Below are 24210 nucleotides of genomic sequence, written 5' to 3'. Positions count from 1 at the left end.
AAATAGGTATAAGCTTTCTGGAAACCAATTTGGCAATGTGTATCAAGAGCTTTAACAGTGTTGGAAGCTTGTTAATTCTATTTCCAACAACGTATACTGTAGAAATAATCCAAATGTAGACACATACTTATGCACAAGGATATTTCATTATTAGGAGAATAGTTAAGCAAATCATGGTTATATGCACCATGTAAAAATCTTTTAAAGACATATGATAGAGTTTATGATATCATTTTTTATTTTTATTTGTTTTTTATCATTTATAATGATTTTTATTTTTTCCATTATAGCTGGTGTACAGTGTGCTATCAATTTTCTACTGTACAGCAAGGTGACCCAGTTACATATACATGTATACATTCTTTTTTGTCACTGTTTTTTGATATTTCTGTTGAGGGATGGGCATTTGGATTTGTCTACTCTGCCATATTGCTCCCATCACTCCTCCAGCCCTTTTATCATTATGTAATTTCATTCTTTGTCCTTGGCGATTTTCTTTGCTTTAAAGTTTACTTATCTTCTTTCAAGTTAATTAATCTTTTCTTCTGCAGTATTCGATTTTCTATTAATTTTATCTACAATATTTTTATCTCATTTATTCATTGACAAATGCCATATGGTATTACTTATATCCGGGATCCAATATATGGCACAAACGAACCTTTCCACAGAAAAGAAAATCATGAACTTGGAGAAGAGACTTGTGGTTGCCAAGGGGGAGGGGGAGGGAGTGGGATGGATTGGGAGCTTGGGGTTAATAGATGCAGACTATTGCCTTTGGAATGGATTAGCACTGAGATCCTGCTGTGTAGCACTGGGAACTATGTCTGGTCACTTATGTTGGAGCATGATAATGTGAGAAAAAAGAATGTATACATGTATGTGTAACTGGGTCACCATGCTGTACAGTAGGAAAAAAATAATAATCTATTGGGGAAATAAAAAGAATGCTAAAAAATAAAAATAAAAATATAAGTTTATGATATGGAGTTCCAGAGGAAATGAATCCGACTAGGAACCCTGAGGTTGTGGAATTGATCTCTGGCCTTGCTCAGTGGGTTAAGGATTCGGCGTTGTGGTGAACTGTGGTGTAGGCCAGCAGCTATAGTTCCTATTAGACCCTTAGCCTGGGAACCTCCATATACCGCGGGTGTGGCCCTAAAAAGACAAAAAGACAAAAAAAATAAGTTTATGATATAATTTTATATTAAAAATTGTGCTTACAACCCTAGTCTCAGCTTCCTTAAGGGAATGCCTGGAAATTTCAGAGGGAGATGCATCTGGGTGTTTGTAGAGATTGCCATTTGGTGGTGAAATTGTGAGAAAAATTTTCTGGGTTCTGAAATTTTCTCCTAAGCTTTTGAAATAATTACAGTGAATAAGTATTGCTTTTATAAGGTGGAGGAACACAGAGCAATGCCGTATATAACATTCTCTTTTCTTGAATGAAAAAATATTAATTTAAAAACCTTAATTAGCTGCCAGTTTAAAAAAAGAAACATTTTGGGAGTTCCCGTCATGGCGCAGTGGTTAACGAATCCGACTAGGAACCATGAGGTTGCGGGTTCGGTCCCTGCCCTTGCTCAGTGGGTTAATGATCCAGCGTTCCCGTGAGCTGTGGTGTAGGTAGCAGACGTGGCTTGGACTGTGGCCCTGGCATAGGGTGGTGGTTACAGCTCCGATTTGACCCCTAGCCTGGGAACCTCCCATATGCCGCGGGAGCGGCCCTAGAAAAGACAAAAAAAAAAAAAATTTTTTTTTGATTTTAAAAAGAAGCAGGCAGCTTAACTGCTGCAATTATGATTGATTAAAAAATTTTTTTGGTGTTCCCTGGTGGCCTAGTAGTATAGAATCTGGCATTATCACTGCTGTGGCTTGGGTCACTGCTGTAGCTCAGGCTCAATCCGCAGTCTGAGAGTTTCTGCATGCTGTGGGTGAGGCTGAAGAAATTTTTTTTCCCCTAAATCTTTTAAAGACACAAGTCAAATTTCTTCTCACACTTGGATCTGTTTTGCTGGCTCATTTGCAAATAGGCTGAACTGGTTAATGAATTTAGGTTTAAAACATACTTTAATAGCATTCATTTCTCAGTATTTATTACTTTATAGTCTTGGTTATTTACTAAAGGTAGTGTAATAGTTTTCTCTTCATAATATTTTAACTCCATTATCTTCAGCCTTTAAATATTTTCTAATTCACTTTTCTGCACAATCAGACCAGTCCGTTTCATTTTCCCTATATGTGCCAAACCCTTAACAGGATTTCAAATACTTGAAAATTTTTATAGTACACTGAAAATATTTTGGCTTTGTCTTTTTTCAGAGTTCATCTAAGACAATCAATTATTATAGGAAAAGAAGGTCTTAGCAAGATTTCTAGAGATCTGGAAACCTTTTCCCCCTTTCTGCTAAGAGCATCTTATTGGGATATGATTAGTATGTATTAAAATATACAAATCAAAGTATATATATAATGATAGATTTTGACAAATCAACTATGTAACAACCACTGAAATAAAAATATAGAACATTCAAGAAGCATTTTGATATTTCTGAGAATGCTGTACTCTTTTCAATTACCAAGAAGTTTTGATTCCTAAATTAGGATCTTATTTCAGTGCTAGTGCTATACTTAATTTTCTTATTATCTCAAAGGCACTGAGCCACATAGCTCTTGTCACTTTCATGACAATTTATTATGGCTGGAAACACCTTTTTTTTTTTTTTTTGGTCTTTTTTTAGGGCCATACTCTCAGCATATGGAAATTCCCAGGCTAGGGGTCAAATCAGAGCTGTAGCTGCTGGACTACTTTTGACCACTTTGAGAAATAGCATTGACCTATAGCGCTATAGTCAATTAAATGTGTGCTAAATACCAATAAAGTGCCTTTTAAAAGTCACTAAGGTTTTTTTTTTAACTTTCCATACTCCCTCAAATGCGCTATGAGGTCTGCAGATAGAAAATAAGTGAACAAATATCCTTAGTCTTAAATACAAAGTCATAAGGAAATCAGTGCTAGGTCAGTCTCATGGTTTTGGGTTTTTGTGTGCGTGTGTGTGTGTGTGTCTGTGTGTGTATAATCCACCGTTCTATATGATGGTAGAAAAGGGCATGTACTATGTGAGGGCATTGTTGCCAGTTCCCCTAATTCCACACACTGGGGGCCAGATTTTTAAAGTATTTTCTCTGGAAACGTTGGCTGAAAATTGCTCCCCATGATTCATCATGCTCGTTAGAACTTTAATGAGTCTGAAAGACCTGTAGTAAAAATCTGTTTATCTTAGTTTAACCCAAGCATTTTCTTTTTTTTTTTTTAATCAGAAACTATTTTTCCTTGAGCACGGAAAACATCATTCATTCATTCACTTATTCATTCATCTCTTCAGGAAAGATTTACAGAGTGCTGTCTACCTCTCACACACTGCTATCAGTTTGGTATAGGATTTAACTATGAACAAAACAAATACACTCTTCACAGGGAGAGTATATTTTAGACGGAGAAACACAATAAACAAATACAGACCACGGTAATTTGCGTTAAGCACTATGGAGAAAATTAATGTGGGTTGAAGAGAGATGATGACTATTGGGATGGGGAGAGGGGCTAGTCTACAGCGTGTCAATGAAATTCTCTCTGATACAGTGATTTTTGAGTGGGGACATGAAGGAAATGAAGAATACATCATAGAAGTATCTGGAAGAGGATGATCCACCCAGAGTGCAGAGCAAGTGCAAAGGCCCAAAAGCTGGAGCATTTTGGGGGGTGTTCTAGGAAGAGCTGGGAGCTTAGGGTGGCCAAAGAGAAGAGAGAGGGATGGGAGATAGGATCAGAGAGATTTGGGGGGGGTCAGAGTGTGATGGGCCTATGAATCAGCATTGCCACTGCTTTATAGAAAACCTGTTTGAAGTTTTATTAATAGAATCTTCGAGATTTAGACTAGAATAAGCACCTCAGTGCCATGTCTAACATTTTATGTTAAACAATCGTCTTTGCTGTCACAAAGAGACATTCAGCCAACTCTTTTTTGAATAGAATTTCCTTCTACTTTTTGGCATAAACAAGCATTTGAAATATTGACTGTTTCCCTCAGGCAACTAAATTGTAATCATTTAAACTTGAATAAGAGTGACTCCTTTCTCTGATTGAAAAACGACACTGGTGGTTGATAATCTTTGTCAAGCAATGAGGACAACATATGGGAAATTAAGAACTACCTCAATGTTCTGGCTGAGCTTTTTGACGATGCTGGTGATGGTCTGGATGTGGTTTTCCAGAAGCTTTCTCGCATATGACTCCTCCTTTCGAAAGCCATGTGTCCCCTGAAGACAAGCAGAGATGTCCTCCTTGATGCGAAAGGCTTGCTCAAGGAGGAAGGCTATGGTGCGGTCCTGGTTGTTCAACCTGTCTTCTAGCTGACTTCTCTGGGTGTTTGGAATGGCAGGAAGAAAAGAATGACCCCTGATCAGGAAAAGGAAACAACACCAGGGGGCGTTACAAGCATGAGCTGCGAAGCCAGAACTAGAACTTGCATCTGCATTTCTAGTCCTGTATGTTCTCCCTGGCGAGAAGTCTGGTGGGACTTTTAACACCTGCCTGGTTAGAATCTTGGTTTATGTCTCATCTGAGAGCGAGTCTGACTCAGCCTTGATCTTGGATCATGTATATTTTATGCTTCCCCAAAAGGAATTGTTCTCCATTTTACCCACTATTCTAATAACCCAAGTGGGATGCACATTAATTTAATGCCTAATTAAATTCTGTATTGAGGAGTGAGCTGCTTTATAATAGCTAGAAGATGTAATAACTTAAAGGCAAATTTGAACAAAAGTGTCAGAAGTTCAATGAGAAGTGAAAAATTAGAAAAGGAAATCACAAAGTCTAGGGATATTTAGCATTAGGACAAAGAAACATGAAATTCTGGTAGCTCCCACTGGCATTAGCAAATTATTCCCTCCCTTCACATATAAACTTCTTGGAGAAGTTACTTTTATTGTGTCTTTTTCTTTCTTTAATTTACTTGGCTTACTTTCATGACCTCATCTCTAAAGTCATATGCCATCACTTTTGCTTTAGTCCATTCCCTAGAAGCAAGTCACTAGGATGTGCCTACATTCAAAGGGAGGGGAGTTAGGCTCCACCTCTTGAAAAATGGATTATTAAAGAATTGGTGGCTATTTTAAACCCACCACACAATCACAGTCATCTAATGGGCATTTCAGAAATATCAAAATGCTTCTAGGAAGTTCTATATTTTGATTTGTGTGGCCATTACATAGTTGATTATATTTTTAACACCCCAGCTGGGTATATAATTTGATTTGTATATTTTATTTTTCCTTTTTGGCCACATCTGTGGCATATGGAAGTTGCTAGAAGGCCAGGGTGACCTATTCCACAGCTGCGGCAATGCCAGATCCTTAACCCACTGTACTGGGTGGGGCATTGAACCTATGTTGCTATGGAGACAACACCAGGTCTTTAACCTAGTTAATCAGCAGGAACTCCTGATTTGTATATTTTAACACGTACTAATTATACCTCCCCCAAATACTCTTAGCATTAAGGGGAAACAAATTTGTATATTTTAACCCATATTAATTATACTCCCCCAAAATATTCTTAGCATTAAGGGGACACAAATGTTCCAGAAATCTCTAGAAATCTTGCTAAAGTCTTCTTTTCCTATAGTAATTGATTATCTTATTTCTAAAAAAAAGACAAAGCCAAAACATTTTGCATATACTATAAAATCTCACTATTTCCACATACCCCAGGGTTGGGAAAGCAAATGCTCCTCAATTGTTGCTTCTTCCTAAGGAGCAAAAGATGAAGACCTAACAAGAGAAGTTACTCTGTGAGGTGGGGAGTGATTGACTGTGGTTTTACTGTGACTGGGCCTCATCCATGCCCCACTGCCTGAGCTTGGGAGCTGGCAAGACTTCACTGGTGACCAGGATCTGGCTGAAATCCTCAGGGAAAGATGAATGCGCAGGCCAAAGTGTCAGACATTTGAGAAGCATAGTCTTTTCAAATAAGCAATCTACTTAATTTCAGATTTCTGCAAAATAGAATTATTGAAATATGTGCAACAAGAATTTTTTGTAAAGGCTAATAAAGGTATTAAAAGTAAAGATCTGGGAAGATACTAGCAAAATGATAACAAAAAACTAGAAAACACAAAGTAAACAAGTAGAAATATTAGGCATGAAAAATAGTTGAAATAAACAAAGCATAAAAGATGGGATAACTATGAGAGAAGAAATAGCTGAAGGGTGAATCGGTGTTTTGGGAGAGCAGATTGAGGAAATTTACCAGACAGGAGGAGGAGCAGTTACACAACTTGGAGATGCCAGGGTCAAAATTCAAAATTCACATCTGTCTGACTCCAAAATCAAATGTTAAGCTTTACTCCTAAATAGTCCTGTCATTCCAAGAGATAATAAGCACAAGCAGCGCATAATTGGATTAATGTACTGATGTGGCCTAATAGAGAGGCAACGGAAATGACACACGGAAGTGTCCCCAGGCTCCATATCTTCTTTTTCCATAGTTCTTTCTTCTTTTCTTGGTGCTGGACACCATTATCTCCTCTGCTTTTGCTCCCTAAGAAAGGGTGCATTTTCTACACAACAGCTAGAGTGGTCTTTCCAAAAGTGTGAAGATAGAACTTGCCTACTTTACCCTCTGATGACTTATCCATTCTCTGGAAATGATATTATTGCTTGCCTTTCCAAGCCTCATTTCCTCTCACTCTTCCCTTTATTCATTCTCATTTAACCACACAGACCTTATCTGCATTTCTCAAACATGCCAAGCAGTTGCTAGCTCAGAGCCTTGGTACTCAATGCCCTCCCTTGCAGTCTCATCATGTCTCCCTCCTTCTCATTTTTTTTTAGATATCACCTCCAATATCTTCTGCTCAGACAGAACTTCCACTGAGTCACTTCCTATCCTCTTATTCCATTTCATCTTCTCTATAGCATTTGTCATTACTGAAATTCATCTTATTTACTTGTTTATGTTTATTTTCTGCCCTCTGTCACTTGAATAAAAGCTCCCTGTGGGCAGACACTTTATCTAACTTGTTCTCCACAGTGTCCCCAACACTGAGAAGAGTGTTTGACACATAGTAGGTGGCCAACAAACTTTTGTTGACTGACTGCCTGATTGCTCTTGCTGGACTGTTCCCTTAAGGCTCAGTTGTTACAAAATTGGAGAAAAAAATGGCTCCATGAAGCTACAGGTTGTCAGAGCCACAGTTTCCTTTCTTAAGCAGTATAAAATGGCTCCAGCTTGGGTGAGATTCATTTTTCCTATCACCTGGGCAGCTGAGGAGAGAAGGCTTAGCTAAGGGTTTCATTAGTCAGATTCCATCTACCACTCATTTGGCTCAAAAATGTTCTTCTGGAAAATTACCAAATGGAGCCTCATATATATAAAATCCGTTTGTCTAAAATCCCAACGTGCTGACACTGCTACCCTGGATTGGATTTATGAGTCACAGGCAGAGGGAAGAGGATGTAAGGCCCTGCAGATGGTAACATCCTAAGGGTAGACTGCAGATTGCTCATTGTTTTCCATGAGCTGGTGCTTCTTTCTGGCCTCTAGACAAGTCTGCAGCCTGGATTTGCCAATGAAAGAATATTTGTTCTCCAGTCTTCGGTTCTACACAGACTCTTGTAAATCATGCCATGTTCCTCTCAAAATTTAGAATTTGTTTTCTCTTAAGTGTTCCCAGTGTGGCAGATATTGTGGGTTACTTTCCTAATGCTATCCTTGCTTTTGCCTGACTTGGTTCGTCCTCCTGTCCCCCATGACCTCCGGGGTCAGGGGGTACAAGCAAGTCATGGTGGTCCCACTCTTCTGGGTTGAGATGCAATTGGTTTAGGTAGGAGCATGTGAAGCAATACTGGTCAATGGGATGCAAGGGGGAACCTATTGTGGGGCTTCCGGGTAAGGTTGCTTTACCTTTACAAAGAGATACCCCCCCCAAACTTCCCTCCTCTTTGCTGGATGTTTTCATGTCTGTGTGTGATGCTAGGAACTGCTGAAGCCATCTTGTGATCATGAGGGGAAAGAGGGTGAAAATGATGAAGGATAGAAAACACTTGGGTGTGTGATAATGTTGTTAAGCCTCCAATTCAACCAAATTCTAGATTTTTAATGTGAACTAGTCAATGCCTTACATTTAAGCCATTTTGGTTGGAGTTTTTGTTATGTGCAACTTAAAGCACTGTACCTGTTTTAGAAACTTACCAATAAAAATTTCAGTTAAATAAGAAATACATCAGTTAATATTATCTAAATGTCTACTCTAGTCCATGCATAATATATAAAGGTCCTGTCCTTTAAGGAACTTGGTCCGATTCAGCGTTTTTTTTTGTAAAGAAACTTGCATTAGTATCATGGGGGTGGGGAAGGGAAGGAAGTTGCTAAAATGCAGATTCTGTGGCACCATCATGGATCTACTAAAACATCATTTGGGGGATGAGGGAAGAATAAGAATATGTATTTTAAATGGGCACAGAGTTGACTCATGTATTCTGAAGACTGAGTGTCACTGATTTAAGACTGGTCCTATGAATCTTGAGCAGTCTTCAAGGATATGTAATGAAGTGCTGAAGTGTGAAATGTGGAATATGAGCTTTCAAGGCACAGGCAGCTTGGCAATTGGAAGACAAAGTAGATCAAAGGTCTAATACAGGTCCTACCATTTGCTAACAAAGTATTTGAGTTCATTCATCTTTAGACAGCACTAACAGGGCCACTTTGCTGATGACTGTTAAGTTCTGAGGTCACATGTAGAAGCATGTGGTAAGGGCAGGAGACCAATGCCTACAATTGCACTGCAGTCCAGGCAGATGAGGGACATTGCACTCACTCTGGGTGTGCTGTTGGCTGGTGTCAGGACTATATCCAGAAAGAGCATGAGGAAATGAACCTAAGCCAGTACAGGGACTAGTAGAACAGGCTGCCATCTCTACTCAGATGCCAGCCGCATGGTCCTGCCTTCAGGATCATGTTGTAGCTCTTTGATATGTTGAAGAAGGAAGACCTGCAGTGCAGTACCTAGTGGTGAGTGCGTTTGCCTTGACCATTAAGTGACATGTAAATGACGAACTGTAGTTATTCCTTTCTTTTTTAGTTCTTAACATTTATTTTTAAAAGTTAATTTATATTGAAGTGGAGAGTGTTCCTTTTTGAAATTTCTTTTCATTCTTGAGATTTACTCTAGAGTATTACTATTACTTTTTATTAATGATGCTTACCAAAGCATCAAATGATGCTCTGTTTAGTTCTATTTGCATGATTCCTACAAGATATAGAGCTTGTATACATATTTCCCATTTTATTGCCATAAAGAAATATTGTTTTTCAATTGATTTTTCTTTTTCTTTTTTTGAGCAGGGGCATGCCTATGGCCTATGGAAGATCCTGGACCAGGGACTAAATCTGAGCCATGGCAGTGGCAATGCTGGATCCTTAACTGCTATGCCACCAGAGAACTCCTTCCAGTTAACTTTTCTAAATCAATGACTGGAATAACATTTAACATGTGAGCATTCTCAGTCTTCTAAGAAAGATTCCTGATAATACTCTTGTTCTAAGCATCAGATTATCCAAAATTTTAAAAACTGAGGCTTTCCATTAATAGCAAGATGTGGCTACTGTGAATTAAAAAAGATCACTGCTTTATCAGTATATCAGTGGGAATTATATAACTAAATTTAGCAGTGAAAGGAAAGAAATAACTGAATATTCCAGACCAGTGGAGATGTAGTTACTAACCACAGGAAGTAGTATTCCTAGGAGGCCTTTTCAGTGGGATATTTGGGCTTTCCATAAATCATTGATTATGTAGCTGACAACTGAATTTGAACAGATTTTCCCCAAACCCTGAGTTCTCTTTCCCTGCAGTTCGGTGTGACTTACACCAGCTGTGCTGTTGCTGGCAGATGCATTGGTACATAGTGCCTCTCACTTCTCTGCCTGTTCTGTTCTTGTGAATAGAGCACTAAATTTACTTAGGAGATTTTGATAACTATTTTGGCAACCTGTAATACTCAAGAGACAAAAATCTGAAAATTTAAACCCTTTTCTAGAACAGGAAAGGGCATAACGGAAGAGAGTTTTCATTTCTGTGAGATTTATTATGTGACTAGTTACATTCTCAGTGCATAGAGTCTACAAAAAAAAAAGTGAAATAAATAGACATTTCAGAGATTATTTTGCTGCCTCACAAAAATAATCCGTGAGTGTGTGTGCTGAGCTATGGAACTGAAAATGCATTTTCTGTATCTTCTCCTTTGCTTGTTCCTAACCACCCTGGCAGATGGCTTTGATGGCTCAAGAAGCCTCCGTTGCTGCGTTTCACACCGGGCTGAATGTTGTAGATGGGTGAATGAGGCAATTCCAGTTTTAAATAATGTATGACAGGAAGAAGCAGCTCAAAGCCATGGGGTTGGGTCAGCATAAGGTCTGTGTGGAGGAGCTCGGAAAGGAGAGGATTCTAAGGAGTGATCTGACCCAGAAAAAAACTGGAGGAAGAGCCTGGCTGTGGATCTTTTCCAGAGACAGGTTACATAGTATATGAGGCCAACTTCCCATGTTCAGTAACACATTCAATGAAATTACAGAATTAGTGATGTACCTGCTGTGACTGGGTTTCTGGTGGAGGCATTCAGGTCGGCCAGTGTTCCTGAGTCCCTTTGTGAATGTTGGCATGGTGGACATTGGGCGACATGGGGGAAACCTGGAAACTGCGCCAGCCAGTTGTTGTGATGCTAGTTGGTGTTAGAGCATTCTGTATTGGTCTTGAGACACTTATCCCCCTCACCTTGCTATTGTTGGGCTTTATGTGTTATTTTTGAGAGTCTCTGGTGGGGAGAGAACATACTTGGAGTGAGAAGACTGGGGGTTCAAGGTCTGCCTCTGCCACTTACTATCTTTAAGCTCTCTTAAGTCAACCTGAAGAGAGCTCCTTATTTGTCCTGTGGAGATAATGACTCCTGACCTACTGAGGTGGCTAAGGGATGTCATTTCACATTATGTATTGGAAGTGCTTTGTAATGTTTACAGGGGCTATACACAAATGTTCTCATTATGATTATTAGTAATGTTTAGATGGTATCCTGGGATGAGCTGTGTCCCCACAAAAAGATACATTGAAGCCCTAACTCACAAAACCTGAGAATGTGACCTTATAGGTCATTGCAGACATGATGAGTTGTACTAATTCAGGTCATACTGGAGTTGGTTGGCTCCTAATCCAGTATGGCCGGTGTCCTTATAAGAAGACGGCTGTGTGAAGGCAGAGTTACAAGGAGAATGCCATGTGAAGATGAAGCAGAGTTTGGAGTGATGCATCTGCAAATTGAGGAACACCAGGGATTTCTGGCTGTCACCAGAACCTAAGATGGAACAGGTTCTCCCTGAGTCCTCAGAAGGAACCAGCCTACAGACACTTTGATTTCAAACTTCTAACCTCTAGAATTGTAAGACAATAAACATCTGCTCTACTCAGTTTGCGATACTGTGTTGTGGCAGCCCAAGGAAACTAATACAGATAGTAAATCATTTTTTTTTTTTATGTCTGCACCTGAGACATATGGAAATCCCTAGGCCAGGAATTAATTCTGACCTGAAGCTGTAGCAATGCCAGATCCTTTAACCCACTGTGCCAGACCAGAAAATGAACCCCTGCCTCCACAGTGACCTGAGCCACTGCAGTTGGATTCTTAATCCACTGGGCCACAGCAGGAAGTCCCATATGGTAAATCATTTGAGGGGAGTTTCTAGCCAAAGAGAAATATATGGAATTTATTATTATACTATTTTATTTCCACATAATGCTTAAAGTCAATGTATCACTTTCATAAACATAATTTCATTTCATCCTCACAACCGATCCTTGGCAAAAATAAAATTTTCCTCTATTTATATGGGAACTAAACCTCAGGGATTATCAGTAACTCATCTAGGAAATATTTCAACTTGCCTCTTTGATTTTTTATCTACATCCCAGTAGTTTTTTTAGACCAATTACTGGTTTTCCCTGCTATATTTGTGTTTTTCTCAATGAGATAAGATATATTTACTCCTCTGCTTATATATATAAATATATATATATATATATATATATATTCAAGATACATATATATAAAGTTATAACTTGCATGTGTATTTACATGTGTATTCCTCTGTACATGCATTGATATATATTTAAGATATGTTATATATAATGTTATATAAAACTTGTACCTATTTATATGTGTATATATATACATATATAAAACTTTCCCCCAATACTGTGTAATTTTTCACCCCAGTTGCCTTTCCTCTGCTTGGCTCACACCTCTCTGTGGAGTCCTAATCGTCCTCTTTGTGGTCTAGAGGTTGGAGGGGTTTCCACTCTGCTCTAGAGAACTGAGACTGGCCTTGGCCTGACCTCAGCACAATTCTCACACCTGAGCAGAAGCTCTCAGGTGTAGTAAGAATTCAGAGAACCTCCTGGGGCAGGAGGGACTGAGCTACATGTGGGCAGCTTGCTTGCTGACTGATATGGAGGTGCTGTGGGTGATGCCCAATTTCTGCAGCTATGTCCACCCAGAGCCAATGTCTTGTCCATTACATGCAGTGAGATGATGCTAGAGAGAGAACAAAGGGCTGCACTGTGGCTGGTGGCAGTGCCTCCTAGGCTCATTTAAGATGCTGTGAGTCCAGGCTGCCTACAGACCACAGAGGGATATCTACGGAGGAGGATAAGATGTGGTTGCATTCACATCTTCCATGCAGCAAGGTATGGGTGGGAGGCAAAGATGTTCCAAGGTTCCCAAGATGTCCAGGGTGTCTGTTGAGAAGATAGCTGGCTGGGGTGTGGATAGTGAATGGTTAAGAAAACAGTCTTTGGAGTAACATAGATACAGATATCTGTGTTAGCATTGTGTGACCTTGGGCAAGTATATGACTCCTCAGAACCCCAATGACTTCATCTTTAAAACAGTGACTCTCTTCACCTCCTAGGATTATTGTGATTATCAAATGAAATGATTAATACAGAATAAGAGCTGGAACCTTTGACACTGAATATGGCCAGTAGGGCCGGAGAACTGTGCAGGCTAGGAGAAGGTCTGCCAGGTGATAAACGACTTGCTAACAACCCAGGGTGGTCTCATGTCTTTTGTTTTTCATAAGCTATGCAGACTATTTTTGAGCTTTCTCACCTGGGAGCTAGTTGCGCTCAAAGATGGATGTGATTCTGCAAAATAAAACCCAAGAGATCTCCAACCTGACATGACCTTTCCCATAAAAAGCTCAACCAACAGTGTTAGGTCTTCCTTTCCTGTGTACTGTAATGTGAAATATCTGTCTTCATCACATAGCCACAAAAGCAATGCATCACGGTATAATAAAATGTCTGCCACAGCGCTAAGAAAAAAGACCTTGAAAATGAATACTTTCTAGACCCTGAATGCTCTTGTCACCTTACAAGTAGAGATCATTAATCATTTATTTTGCCCATTTGACTTACTGATAGTTTTATGTATCCAAATTTTAAATACCATTCTTTGGCTGTGAACCAGACCCCCATCTTCCCAAAATGTACTCTGGAGAGAATTCCTGAGAGATATATTGGCCATAGTCCAGCCCGGACAACTCCTCAGTACAAAACAATTTCATTTCTTGGCCAGGATGGCATTACAGCTCAGGTATACTTCCCTCCTTTTCATTCCAGCCTTCTTTGCCCCTGTGTTGTTTCTGTTGCAGTGGCAGGAGTATTCTTGCCTTAGCAACTTTATTCTGCTCCCATATGTCCATGTGACCACTTTCTCATCTCTTAGTTTTTGCTCAGGTATTAACTTTGCAATGAGGCTTACCCTGGCCAGACTACCTAACAATGTGTAACTCTTCCTCTTGTCAGAACAAAAGCTTAATGAGGGCAGGGTCTTGTTTTGTTCTCTAAAGACTCTCCAAGTGCTTAGCATGGTGCCTGGCATGTAGTAGATGGCCAATAAATATTTGTTAAGTGAATAAATACCTATAGCCAGTTTTTGAAGACCAAAGAACTTATGGGATGGAAGAGACCTTAGAAAGTATTTGATTTGATGGTAAGAATTCTCCCCCACCCCAGGAAAGTCAATTAAAAAAAATAAAAGATTGGAGTTCCCGTCGTGGCGCAGTGGTTAACGAATCCGACTAGGAACCATGAGGTTGCGGGTTCGGTCCCTGCCCTTGCTCAGTGGGTTAAGGATCTGGCGTTGCCGTGAGCTGTGGTGTAGGTTGCAGACGCGGCTCGGATCCCGAGTTGCTGTGGCTCTGGCGTAGGCCGGTGGCTACAGCTCCGATTGGACCCCTAGCCTGGGAACCTCCATATGCCGCGGGAGCGGCCCAAGAAATAGCAACAACAACAACAACAAAAAGACAAAAAAGACAAAAAAATAAAAAAATAAAAAAAAAATAAAAGATTTATAGGCAGAATTTGTTTTCCACTCAAAATGAAATCCTGTTGGGGAATAATGCATGTTTTTAAATCTTAACCACTTATAAAAGAATGTTTATATATATAAGCTGTTGGCAGAGTTGAGAAACAGCAAGTAGTAGTGGCTCTAATCTGTATTCTGGAAATGAATTCTGGGTCTTATCTTGAATAGTGTCAGCCTTGGGACTCAGGCTGCTCATCTATTCCCTTTTATAGAGGAGGCAGAGATTGTCTGGGTAAGAGAAGACATTTTATTTTCCTCAAGCACATAGCTAATTATGGGCAGATTCAAGAATAGACCTAGGTGCCTGACTTCCATATGATGCTTCCCCCAGCAGAAGAAAAAGAAATAACTTTGGTGCTTTTCTGCTTAAGCAAGCTTAAATGAGCCCTGAATTCACCATCATGAAATCAGTGGATGTCTGTTCATTGTGAATCTATGAACACACGTGGAAATCAGAATTATTTACTGCCTTATAATATGTCACCCAAAACTGTCCTAGAAATGACTGCAAGCATTCCATCTCCCCCTGTCAAATGGGTTATTAATATGACCTAACATTTAGCAAGTATCAATAGTGTGTGGGTGTTGCTCTAACTGTCTGAGGCTGTCAAGGGCTGGGTACACACTCGGTCTGCCTGCCTTTTTAATGTGCTTATCTCTAGGCCAAGTCTCATACACAGGGTAGGCATTATCTCTTTCATTGCTTGATTTTTACTTTTTTGAGTTTTTATTATTTTTGTTTTTAGTATTTCCTATAAATATGCCCAAATAGATTTGTAAGGCAGAACTTCTGAGACTATGTAACATATCTTCAGGCAGATAATGACTTTTACTTGTGTGAGTACTCTGTCTGCATATCAATACATTTGCTGCTGCTCAAGGAGTACTATGACTTGCAGGATGAAGTTACTTTCAAAATTATTATTTTTTATGTTTACTTTGTTGGGTCAATTCAAAGTATCTGCACTGGTGATTGAAATGCATTTTGCTTTTCAAGTTAATCAGCTTACCCAGGAGTCTGCTGCTCTAAGCGGAGCCCTAAAGATTCAATTGCTCCACCATTATTCTCCATTAAATCACAACTACAGTTTTGTAGGAATCGATATTCCATGCATCATGATAGCCTACTGTAGGAGTTTCAAAGAGCATTAAGTCCAGAGAGTCTCTGCCTTTAGGGAGTTTGCAGCCTGCTCTGGGAGATAAGATGGGAGACCAAAAGAAAACCAGCCATTTCAGGTAGTGCCTAGAAGTTCTAGATATATGACTCAACAAGAGAAGGGATGTTGCGGAAGTAAGATAGAAATGAATGTTGGGGTCAGATAGTCCTCATCACACTTTTGATTTGAATTATAGAATACCTCTTTCCCTTTGTCTTAGTTTTCTCTGGAATCCATGAAATGGCAAACATATCCTTGGATTTCTTTTTAAGTTTGTTGCCATCTTCTAGGAATTTTCTCTCATCTCTTCTGATGTAAGTCACCAGCATGAGCTAAAGAAATTAACTTGGGATCATATTGCAATTTGACAAATCAGAAGAATGATTTCTATTTTCTATTTGTCATGTTGAGAGTCACTGGCAATAGATCTCCTGTTCTCTTTGGATGGCAAGACTAGCTAATATACCCATTAATGATAATTAATTTTGTGCATACTGCATTCTTAGCTAAGAAAAAATGCCATCTATCCAAATGTCGTATTTTTAAACATTAACAAAAACCTTTCCCTTGTTTGATTCTATTTTCTCTAAATTGTAGCCTCATTGTCACATAAGCAAATACAAATTATGGGTAGCATGTAAAGAGGGACTGAAATACTGTGGTTTAACTATTTGAAATGCACTAAATTCAAATGGCTAAGGAACAGGGAAATTCTTAATTAGGAACATACTGTAATAGTGATTTTTAAAATTTTAATCATCTTCATTGTTAAAGGTAATTTAAAAAAATCCACTGCTTAGATTTTTCTCTTCACATTGACTGATTTCATTGTTGGTCATGTTTTTTCCCTGTGGTCATGATGTGTATTTTAGGATCAGAATTACTTTGAAGGTATAGTGGGTCTTAGAGAGTTTCTAGTCCAACCTTCTCATTTGGTAAATGAAAGAACAAAGCCCAGAGACAAATGGGACAGAATGAGGTCACCATAAAATTAGTGGAAAGCCTGAGAGTAAATTCCAAGTGCCCCCAAAACATTAATACACTCATCAGACCAAATCCCCCTTTGACATATGCAAATAGAAACTCAAATTAGGGAGTTCCTTGCTGTGGCTCAGTGGTAACGAACCTGACCAGTATCCATGAGGATGCGGGTTAAATTCCTGGCCTTGCTTAGTGGGTTAAGTATCTGGCGTTGCTGTGAGCTGCAGTGTAGGTCACAGACTTGGCTCCAATCCTGTGCTGTTGTGGCTGTGGCTGTGGTACAGGCTGGCAGCTGCAGCTCTGATTTGACCCTAGCCTGGGAACATTCATATGCTGTATGTGTGGCCCTAAAAAGAAAAAAAAAAAAAGAAACAATTAATATGCATTACCTGGGAGTTCCTTTCATGCCTCAGGGGAAACAAATCTGAGTAGCATCCATGAGGATGCAGGTTCGATCCCTGGCCTTGTTCAGTGGATTAAGGATCCAGCGTTGCCATGAGATATGGCTCGGATCTGATGTTGCGCTGGCTATGGTGTAGGCCGGCAGCTACAGCTCTAGCCTGGGACCCCTAGCCTGAGAACCTCCATATGCTGCGGGTGTGGCCCTTAAAAAAAAAAAGGCGTTACCCTGTGATCCCACCTTTACAAACTGGAATTTCTAGGATCTTTTGGACAGTGCACATATATCAATTCTATGTTATATTTCCAAGCCCCCAGGGTTGTCCCTCTTCTGTAGACCATCTCTGGATGAGCTCAGGTGTGTCACTGTAAATAGCAGAAGCAAGAGGTTCTGATGATTAATATATTTCAAAATTTCCTGAATTTTTATAATGAAATAATAACAATTGTTTGATTTATTTTGAAAGTCACAGCTAACTATATTTGATCTTGTCATATGTCATTTATTGCCTATGCTGTGTTATTTAAAAATCTATAGAAACCTATGGAGATTCTTTAAAGAAGTGGCAGTAAAATTGGCTTGTTCTGTCAATCAGAGAGTTATAAGATAGGGAGGTTTGTCTTCCTGAGATGGTTTAATGCAGTCCTTCTGAAAGCAGAGAATTAGTTTAGATGAATTCAGAGACCTCATTCAAGCACTGAAATCTCTAACTGAATCATCAAGTATGTAAATAGTTAGAACTATCGTTAATTTACATACTTACTTGTCAACATATTCAACTAGATCTGTAGCCTTCTTGGTTGACATTTTGGCCGGAGATAATCTTACCTAAAACAGAGGTCAGGGGTTTAAAATGTATTACCAGCTACTTTATAAAGAAATCCTATACATCTTATTCTTATACAAGTGTTTTAATTTAAAACAAAATATATTCTATAGATCATAGATCATCAGCTCAGTTAATCTTGCACATGCGCCATTTGCACTGCTAGAGACTAAAACCAAGTTCTGGAAGACTCTAGAGAGTTGCCTTTCATAGATTTGGTATCACAGTCAAGAAAAATTTTGTGCAAGAGTCAAAGTCATGGATTATTCTTAGATAAATTTTTAATGAAAGAAAAATGATTGTTGGCTGAGTTACTAAAGATGTCCTCATAGGAGAATTATTCCTGACATGGTGAATTCCAAGGAGAATCAGCTAATTTTCAAAAACAAAGTCAGAACCTAGAAAACTAATCTATTCAAGTAATTTTGTTTTCTAAGAAACCTGGATGACAGATTAGTATAGTTAGTGAGAAGTAAAGGTACAGAGCACAGGTATGTACATAGCTTCTAGCATTAATGTCCATTATTTAAATGTCCATAGCTGGCCATATGGACATTTAAATAATTCAGCAAAATAGTACTACTAGAAAGTTCTATTTACATGAAATTTCATAATTTTGCAGCATTTCTAGGAGGAAAGAGGTTACCAAATGTACTCACTATTTTGCTTATGCTGAAAATGTTTTAAAATCTAACATTCTTTTATTTTTTTAAGTTTAAAAAATAGGACACAGGAGTTCCCTGTCATGGCTCAGTGGTTAACGAATCCGACTAGGAACCACAAGGTTGCGGGTTCAGTCCCTGGCCTTGCTCAGTGGGTTGAGGATCCGATGTTGCCGTGATCTGTGGTGTAGGTTGCAGACGCGGCTTGGATCCCGCGTTGCTGTGGCTCTGGCGTAGGCCAGTGGCTCCAGCTCCTATTAGACCCCTAGCCTGGGAACCTCCACATGCCTCGGGAGCGGCCCAAGAAATGGCAAAAAGACCAAAAAAAAAAAAAAAAAAAAAAAAAAGACACAGATTTACCCTCATTTTAATAACCTGTCACTGAATTGGGTTCAATAGGGAGAAAATGAATTGTATTTCACCTCAGTTTAAAAACTTATACAATATGATGGAGGATAATGTGAGAAAAAGAGTGTGTGTGTGTGTGTGTGTGTGTGTGTGTGTGTGTGTATGACTGGGTCACTTTGCTGTATAGTAGAAATTGCCAGAACACTGTAAATCGTCTATAATGGAAAAAATAAAAATCATTAAAAAGACTTATACAAAACATGTTCCTAGGATATTTTTTTCTGGGTTTACATTGTTGTGTATTATATACTATAATGGTGAGCAGAATATGTTAAGACGTGATACAGAAATCATTCCTTTTACAAATGCCTTAGGAACTACCATGTTTTACTTCTTTTTTTTTTTTTTAATCTTTTGTCTTTTTGTTGTTGTTCTTGTTGTTGTTGCTATTTCTTGGGCCGCTCCCGCGGCATATGGAGGTTCCCAGGCTAGGGGTTGAATCGGAGCTGTAGCCACCGGCCTACGCCAGAGCCACAGCAATGTGGGATCCGAGCCGCGTCTGCAACCTACACCACAGCTCACGGCAACGCCGGATCGTTAACCCACTGAGCAAGGGCAGGGACCAAACCCGCAACCCCATGGTTCCTAGTTGGATTCGTTAGCCACTGCGCCACGACGGGAACTCCCATGTTTTACTTCTTAATCTTGGGCAGATGAAACATAATTGGAAACCTGTCTCCTCTAATAGAACTTAAAGATAAAAAGTAAGGTATGTTTATTATCAAGGAAGCTATTATAGAACACCTGACAATAGCCAGGCTCTCCTCACCCAGCCCCCTTGGTGAGGGGGGCAACCAGAAAAAGTTTGAGACTGCTCAGATGGAGCCAGGGAGCCACCGTGATTGTGCTTTAGACTCTCTCTCCCCATTGCTGAGTGGGGTCTGCAGTGGGTCTGATGTTCTCAAGCCCGTCTTCCCCTAGAGAATGGACACACAGATACACTGTGCACCCAGGTGTCCATGTTATGGAAGCCATTCTAACTCCCTAGAGAATGAGATCCGTCCCCTGCCCTGTTCGTGTTTTACTCTGGATTCTGGCTGGAACAGTATTGTGCCTGGGTTCCGCACCTCCTTAATGCCAGTTCTTTCCTTCTTACCTCTCCATTGCTAATTCCTGGCCTATGGGAGACTTCGCTATTTCTTCAGTAGCTGGCTGGTCCCTAGCCTTGTAAATTTGGCACCTAGTAGTCCTTTGTGAGTACTTGTGGAATGAAAGAATATAATGAATATTGTGTGCAAGGTCAGTAGGTTACCAGCTTATTGTCTTCCTTTCTCCTTCTAAAGCGAAACAATTGGATATATATGTTTTATTTTATTTTGTTCATTTTAAAGTCTTGTTTGGAAGACTATAAATAAATAGCATCCTCTTAAAAGCACAACCATAACCCACATACTTTTTTTCTTTTTTCTTTCTTTTTTTTTTTTTTTAAGGCTGCACCTGCGGCATATGGAAGTTCCTGGGCTAGGGGTGGAATTGGAGCTGCAGCTGCGGTCTACACCACAGCCATGGCAACACTGGATTGGAGCTGCATCTGCGACCTATGCTTCAGCTTGCAGCAACACAGGATCCTTAACACACTGAGCGAGGCCACAGATCCAGCCAGCCAGCATCATTCAGGCTCTCAGCCCACTGAGCCACCATGGGAACTCTCATGCTTTTAAGGTAACAAATGTTAAACCTGACAATTGAGGAAAATTTGGAAAAATATAGAAAAGTAGAAGATACAGAAAAAAATTCTCATTTATAATTCTACTATCTAGAGCAAAAGCTGTTAACCTTGTGGCATATTTATTTCCTCTTTCCTGTGCAATTTTTTAAATATAAATTTTATTTAATGTATTTTAGACTAAATTTTCATATTTTTGCTGAGTATGAGTCAGCTATTTCATCCCTATACCTACACTCTAAAAGTAATTATATCAAAATTGTCTCACAAACAACTTCTTGATTATTATGGGACATTTTACATGTGTTAATTTTCATCAGTTTCATAACAATGCTTTATGGTATAATGGACTATAAAATACTTTCACATGCATGATGTGATTTCATTCTTGAAATAGCCCTGGAAAGTAAGAATCATTACCTTTAACTTATGGATAAAAATCGTTAACTTATATAACTGAAATCCTCCTTTTTTTTTTTTTCTTTTTAGGGCCACACCCTCCGCATATGGAAGTTCCCAGGCTAGGGGTTGAATCGGAGCTGCAGCTGCTGGCCTACACCACAGCCACAGCAATGCAGAATCCGAGCCACATCTGCCACCTACACCATAGCTCACGGCAAAGCCAGATCCCCCACCCACTGAGCGAGGCCGGGGATTGAACCCACATCTTCATGGATACTAGTCAGATTCATTTCTGCTGTGCCACAACGGGAACTCCCTGAAATCCCTTTTTATTGCAGAAAGAACCTAAGATGATTGTTTTTATGGGTGACGAATGTCAGGATTGGGGAAGCAAGGAACTTGCTTAAGATCATACAGATGATGGTAATAATCAGACTGAGTCCTTCCTCTGTCCTTTTGGCCTCTGTGGCTCATTCAAATGCCATATCTTTGTATGGTAGCCTAATTTGCCTATTTCGCGGAAGAGGAAACAGAGCTTAAGTGCCCAAAGTCACATAGCCAACATGTGGCTCAGCTAATAGATACCAAAAATCAGTGCTTGACATAGGGCTAACTTCCCGGTGCTCCTCCTGCCACAAGAGGCTGTGCCTGCTGCTCAGGTGTTCGAGAATTACAAAGCAAAGGCTGAAAACACTGCTGCTTTGAATGTTCTTTTTAATTAATGGGGAAGATATCACAAGGACATACCAATAAAAATTCTATTTAGCTATTCTCTTTTTCATATCAGAGATAACATCTACACTTTGCGTTTATCATAGTTCCTTTGAATTTTCACAAAATAAATAATCATCAATTTTTTTTGTTAATTTTTAGCCCCACATGTTAAAAGTCAGTCCAGTATTCACAAAATGAGATCCTTTTCCTTCCCAGCTTGAGCTGGCAACAGTCACTTTATCAAAGCAGAACAAACAGGAAATGTGGGAGAGTGAAAAGAAAAACAACACTTCCAGGACTTCTTAGAATTCTCTAAGCAATATTAAGCTCTGAAGAAGCTGAGCAAAATATTCTATTTTTAATACGAATATGTAAAAGTACTTGCTTTCTTTTCTTGGTCACTGGCTGAGCCAGGAAGGGGGCCATCAGGTTCATCTGGCTGTTCTTCTGCAGTCAGGGAGGCACTTTTGTTTACATCTGTATCTAGGCAACCAGAATGCTGAATCAGAGCAGGAACTATGGCAAGCGAATTTTTGCAGTGCGGGCAATTTTTAAATATTTTTTAATTGAGGGAAGTTGCTGTACATAACAATGAAGTTTAAGGGGAAGCTTCCGATTTGCTTTTACCCTTCCTCCCACCTTAATTCTCTCCCAAGTCCCCATGACACGTACAGTCAGCTAGAATAGTTTAGGAAATTTGTGGAGAGGCACTCATTTAGATCAAACTGTTCTAAAACAACAGGAAGTGATTTTTTACTCTGCTGTGCCTGAGCCATTCAAGGGTCTTCTTTGGGATTTATTACCTTGTTTTTATGTAATAATAAATATATGTAGGATAGCAAAGTATGAGAGATTTAGAGATCTTGAATAATCCATGAGATAAATACCTGAACTCATGATGCTTGACTTCCTGACTTTATTTTTTGTCGATTGGATTTTTTGGATAGGGAGTAGAGATGTTTAAAATTTTCTCTCTCGGAAAGCCAAAGTACTAAGGAAACTTGATCGCATCCTGACTAAAGTCTTCTTGTTCCTGGGGCATCTTCCTGGCATGGCCCAGCAGCATTGTGACTGCAGGAAGGATCTGTGATGTCAATGAGGTTGGCTCTCATACTTTAGGTCTGTGGGTCCCTGGATTAGGAGCTTCAAGTGTTTTCCTTAATGTTCATTTTTGTAAAAACCACTAGGTCCTTCACCTCACTGTCTCACTGGGTGAGGAAATGGTTATTTTTATACCATTTTATACCTTTCCACTGATTTCACCTTCATAGTTTGATTAGAGACCAGTTTCCCTCAAATTAGACAAAGAAAATGAGAGGCTGCCGTACTTCCCATATTCCTCCAAGCATGAGTGAAGGCAGCTAACTCTTCTAGGCCACTAAGTGGAGTATCACAAAGAATGCAGCTAGGGCAGGTGGGTGGGTGAACTTGAGGCTGACAGAAGAAATTTGCTTCATTCGTTTGGCTTGTTTCAAAAAGATTGAATTGTTTCAGCTCTGAAATATTTTCCTGAGTTTTAAAATTATAATTTGCATATTGTTCTAATACTACTTGGCGCTTATATACAGAAATGATGTTTTCGGCTGAGTTACTTTTGAAATTATGGTACTGAGTTTGCCTTTCTCAGAGGATACGCAGGGTGTTCAGGATGCTGAATGACAAATTTTGATCCCACAGGAAAAAGCACTCCTGATTTTGCTTCAAAGTTATGTCTTCTAGTGGTAAGCTAAGCCCTTAAAACTTAGAGGTACAGTATTTCATGCTTTGCAAGCACTCTAAAATGCTCACTACACCACTCTGTCATTTTATAGAGTGCCAAGGGAGACCAGCACACCAGTGTCTGGGAGCGGGTGGCTATGGTTGCGGAGGGTTTTGGTTAGAACTCTGACCCCTCAACCTACTGGCTATTTACTTGGTTTTTTGGGGAAGGTTGGTAGATATCACTTTATTTTATTTTATTTTTTTTGTCTTCATTTTTAAAAGCTTTATTGAAGTATAGTTGAGCTGCAATATTGTGATAATTTCTGCTGTACAACAAAGTGGTTCAACACATATGTATACACACCCACTCTCAGATTCTTTTCCCACATAGATAATCACAGAACACTGGGTAGAGTTCTCTGTGCTTTACAGCAGGTTTCTGCTGGCCAATCACTCCATACACCTCAGTGTGCATATGCCAATCCCAAACCCCCAGTCCAACCTCCCCACCTGTCCTCCTTGGTAACCGTAAGTTTTTCAAAGTCTGTGAGACTGTCTCTGCTCTGCAAAAAAGTTCATTTGTATCCTCTCTTTGGATTCCACATATAAGTGCTAACATGTGATATTTGTCTTTCACCATCTGGCCAACTTCACTTAGTATGATAATTTCTAGCTCCATCCGTCTTGCTGCAAATGGTACCATTCATTCTGTTTTATGGCTAACACTTCATTGTATATATGCACCACATCTTCTTTATCCATTCCTCTGTTGAAGAACATCTAGGTTGCTTCCATGTCTCAGCCACTGC

The 24210-nt window shown here is 39.5% G+C and overlaps 1 protein-coding gene across 11 annotated transcripts in view; it reads right to left on the bottom strand.

Moving 5' to 3' along the window:
* FAM81B (family with sequence similarity 81 member B) overlaps positions 1-22823 on the bottom strand; it is a 56983-nt gene extending 34160 nt beyond the window's left edge. For 5 of the 11 annotated variants that reach the window (XR_014838380.1, XR_014838379.1, XR_014838381.1 and 2 more), the window contains exons 1-4: positions 22588-22773; positions 22086-22183; positions 17786-17850; positions 4216-4459 (exon numbers count right to left, since the gene is read on the bottom strand). Coding sequence is in view for 4 of the 11 variants with exons in the window: in XM_085014089.1 (XP_084870215.1) it covers positions 4216-4459; positions 17786-17850; positions 22086-22183; positions 22588-22597 (417 nt within the window). In the remaining 7 variants the exon portion in view is untranslated. Of the gene's footprint in view, positions 1-4215; positions 4460-17785; positions 17851-22085; positions 22184-22587 lie in introns of those variants that run through there. The other 6 variants (XM_085014091.1, XM_085014093.1, XM_085014092.1 and 3 more) reach the window with 5 other exon arrangements.
* Positions 22824-24210: the final 1387 nt, after the last annotated feature.

This window comes from Sus scrofa, chromosome 2 (assembly GCF_054392235.1).
Source record: "Sus scrofa isolate SSC_HxYL_T2T_F1_AM1 chromosome 2, Sscrofa_HxYL_maternal_Yorkshire_Landrace_v2.0, whole genome shotgun sequence".
NCBI lineage: Eukaryota > Metazoa > Chordata > Mammalia > Artiodactyla > Suidae > Sus > Sus scrofa.
The sequence above is the reverse complement of the archived record's forward strand: the minus strand, read 5'-3'. Positions and strand labels throughout refer to the sequence as shown.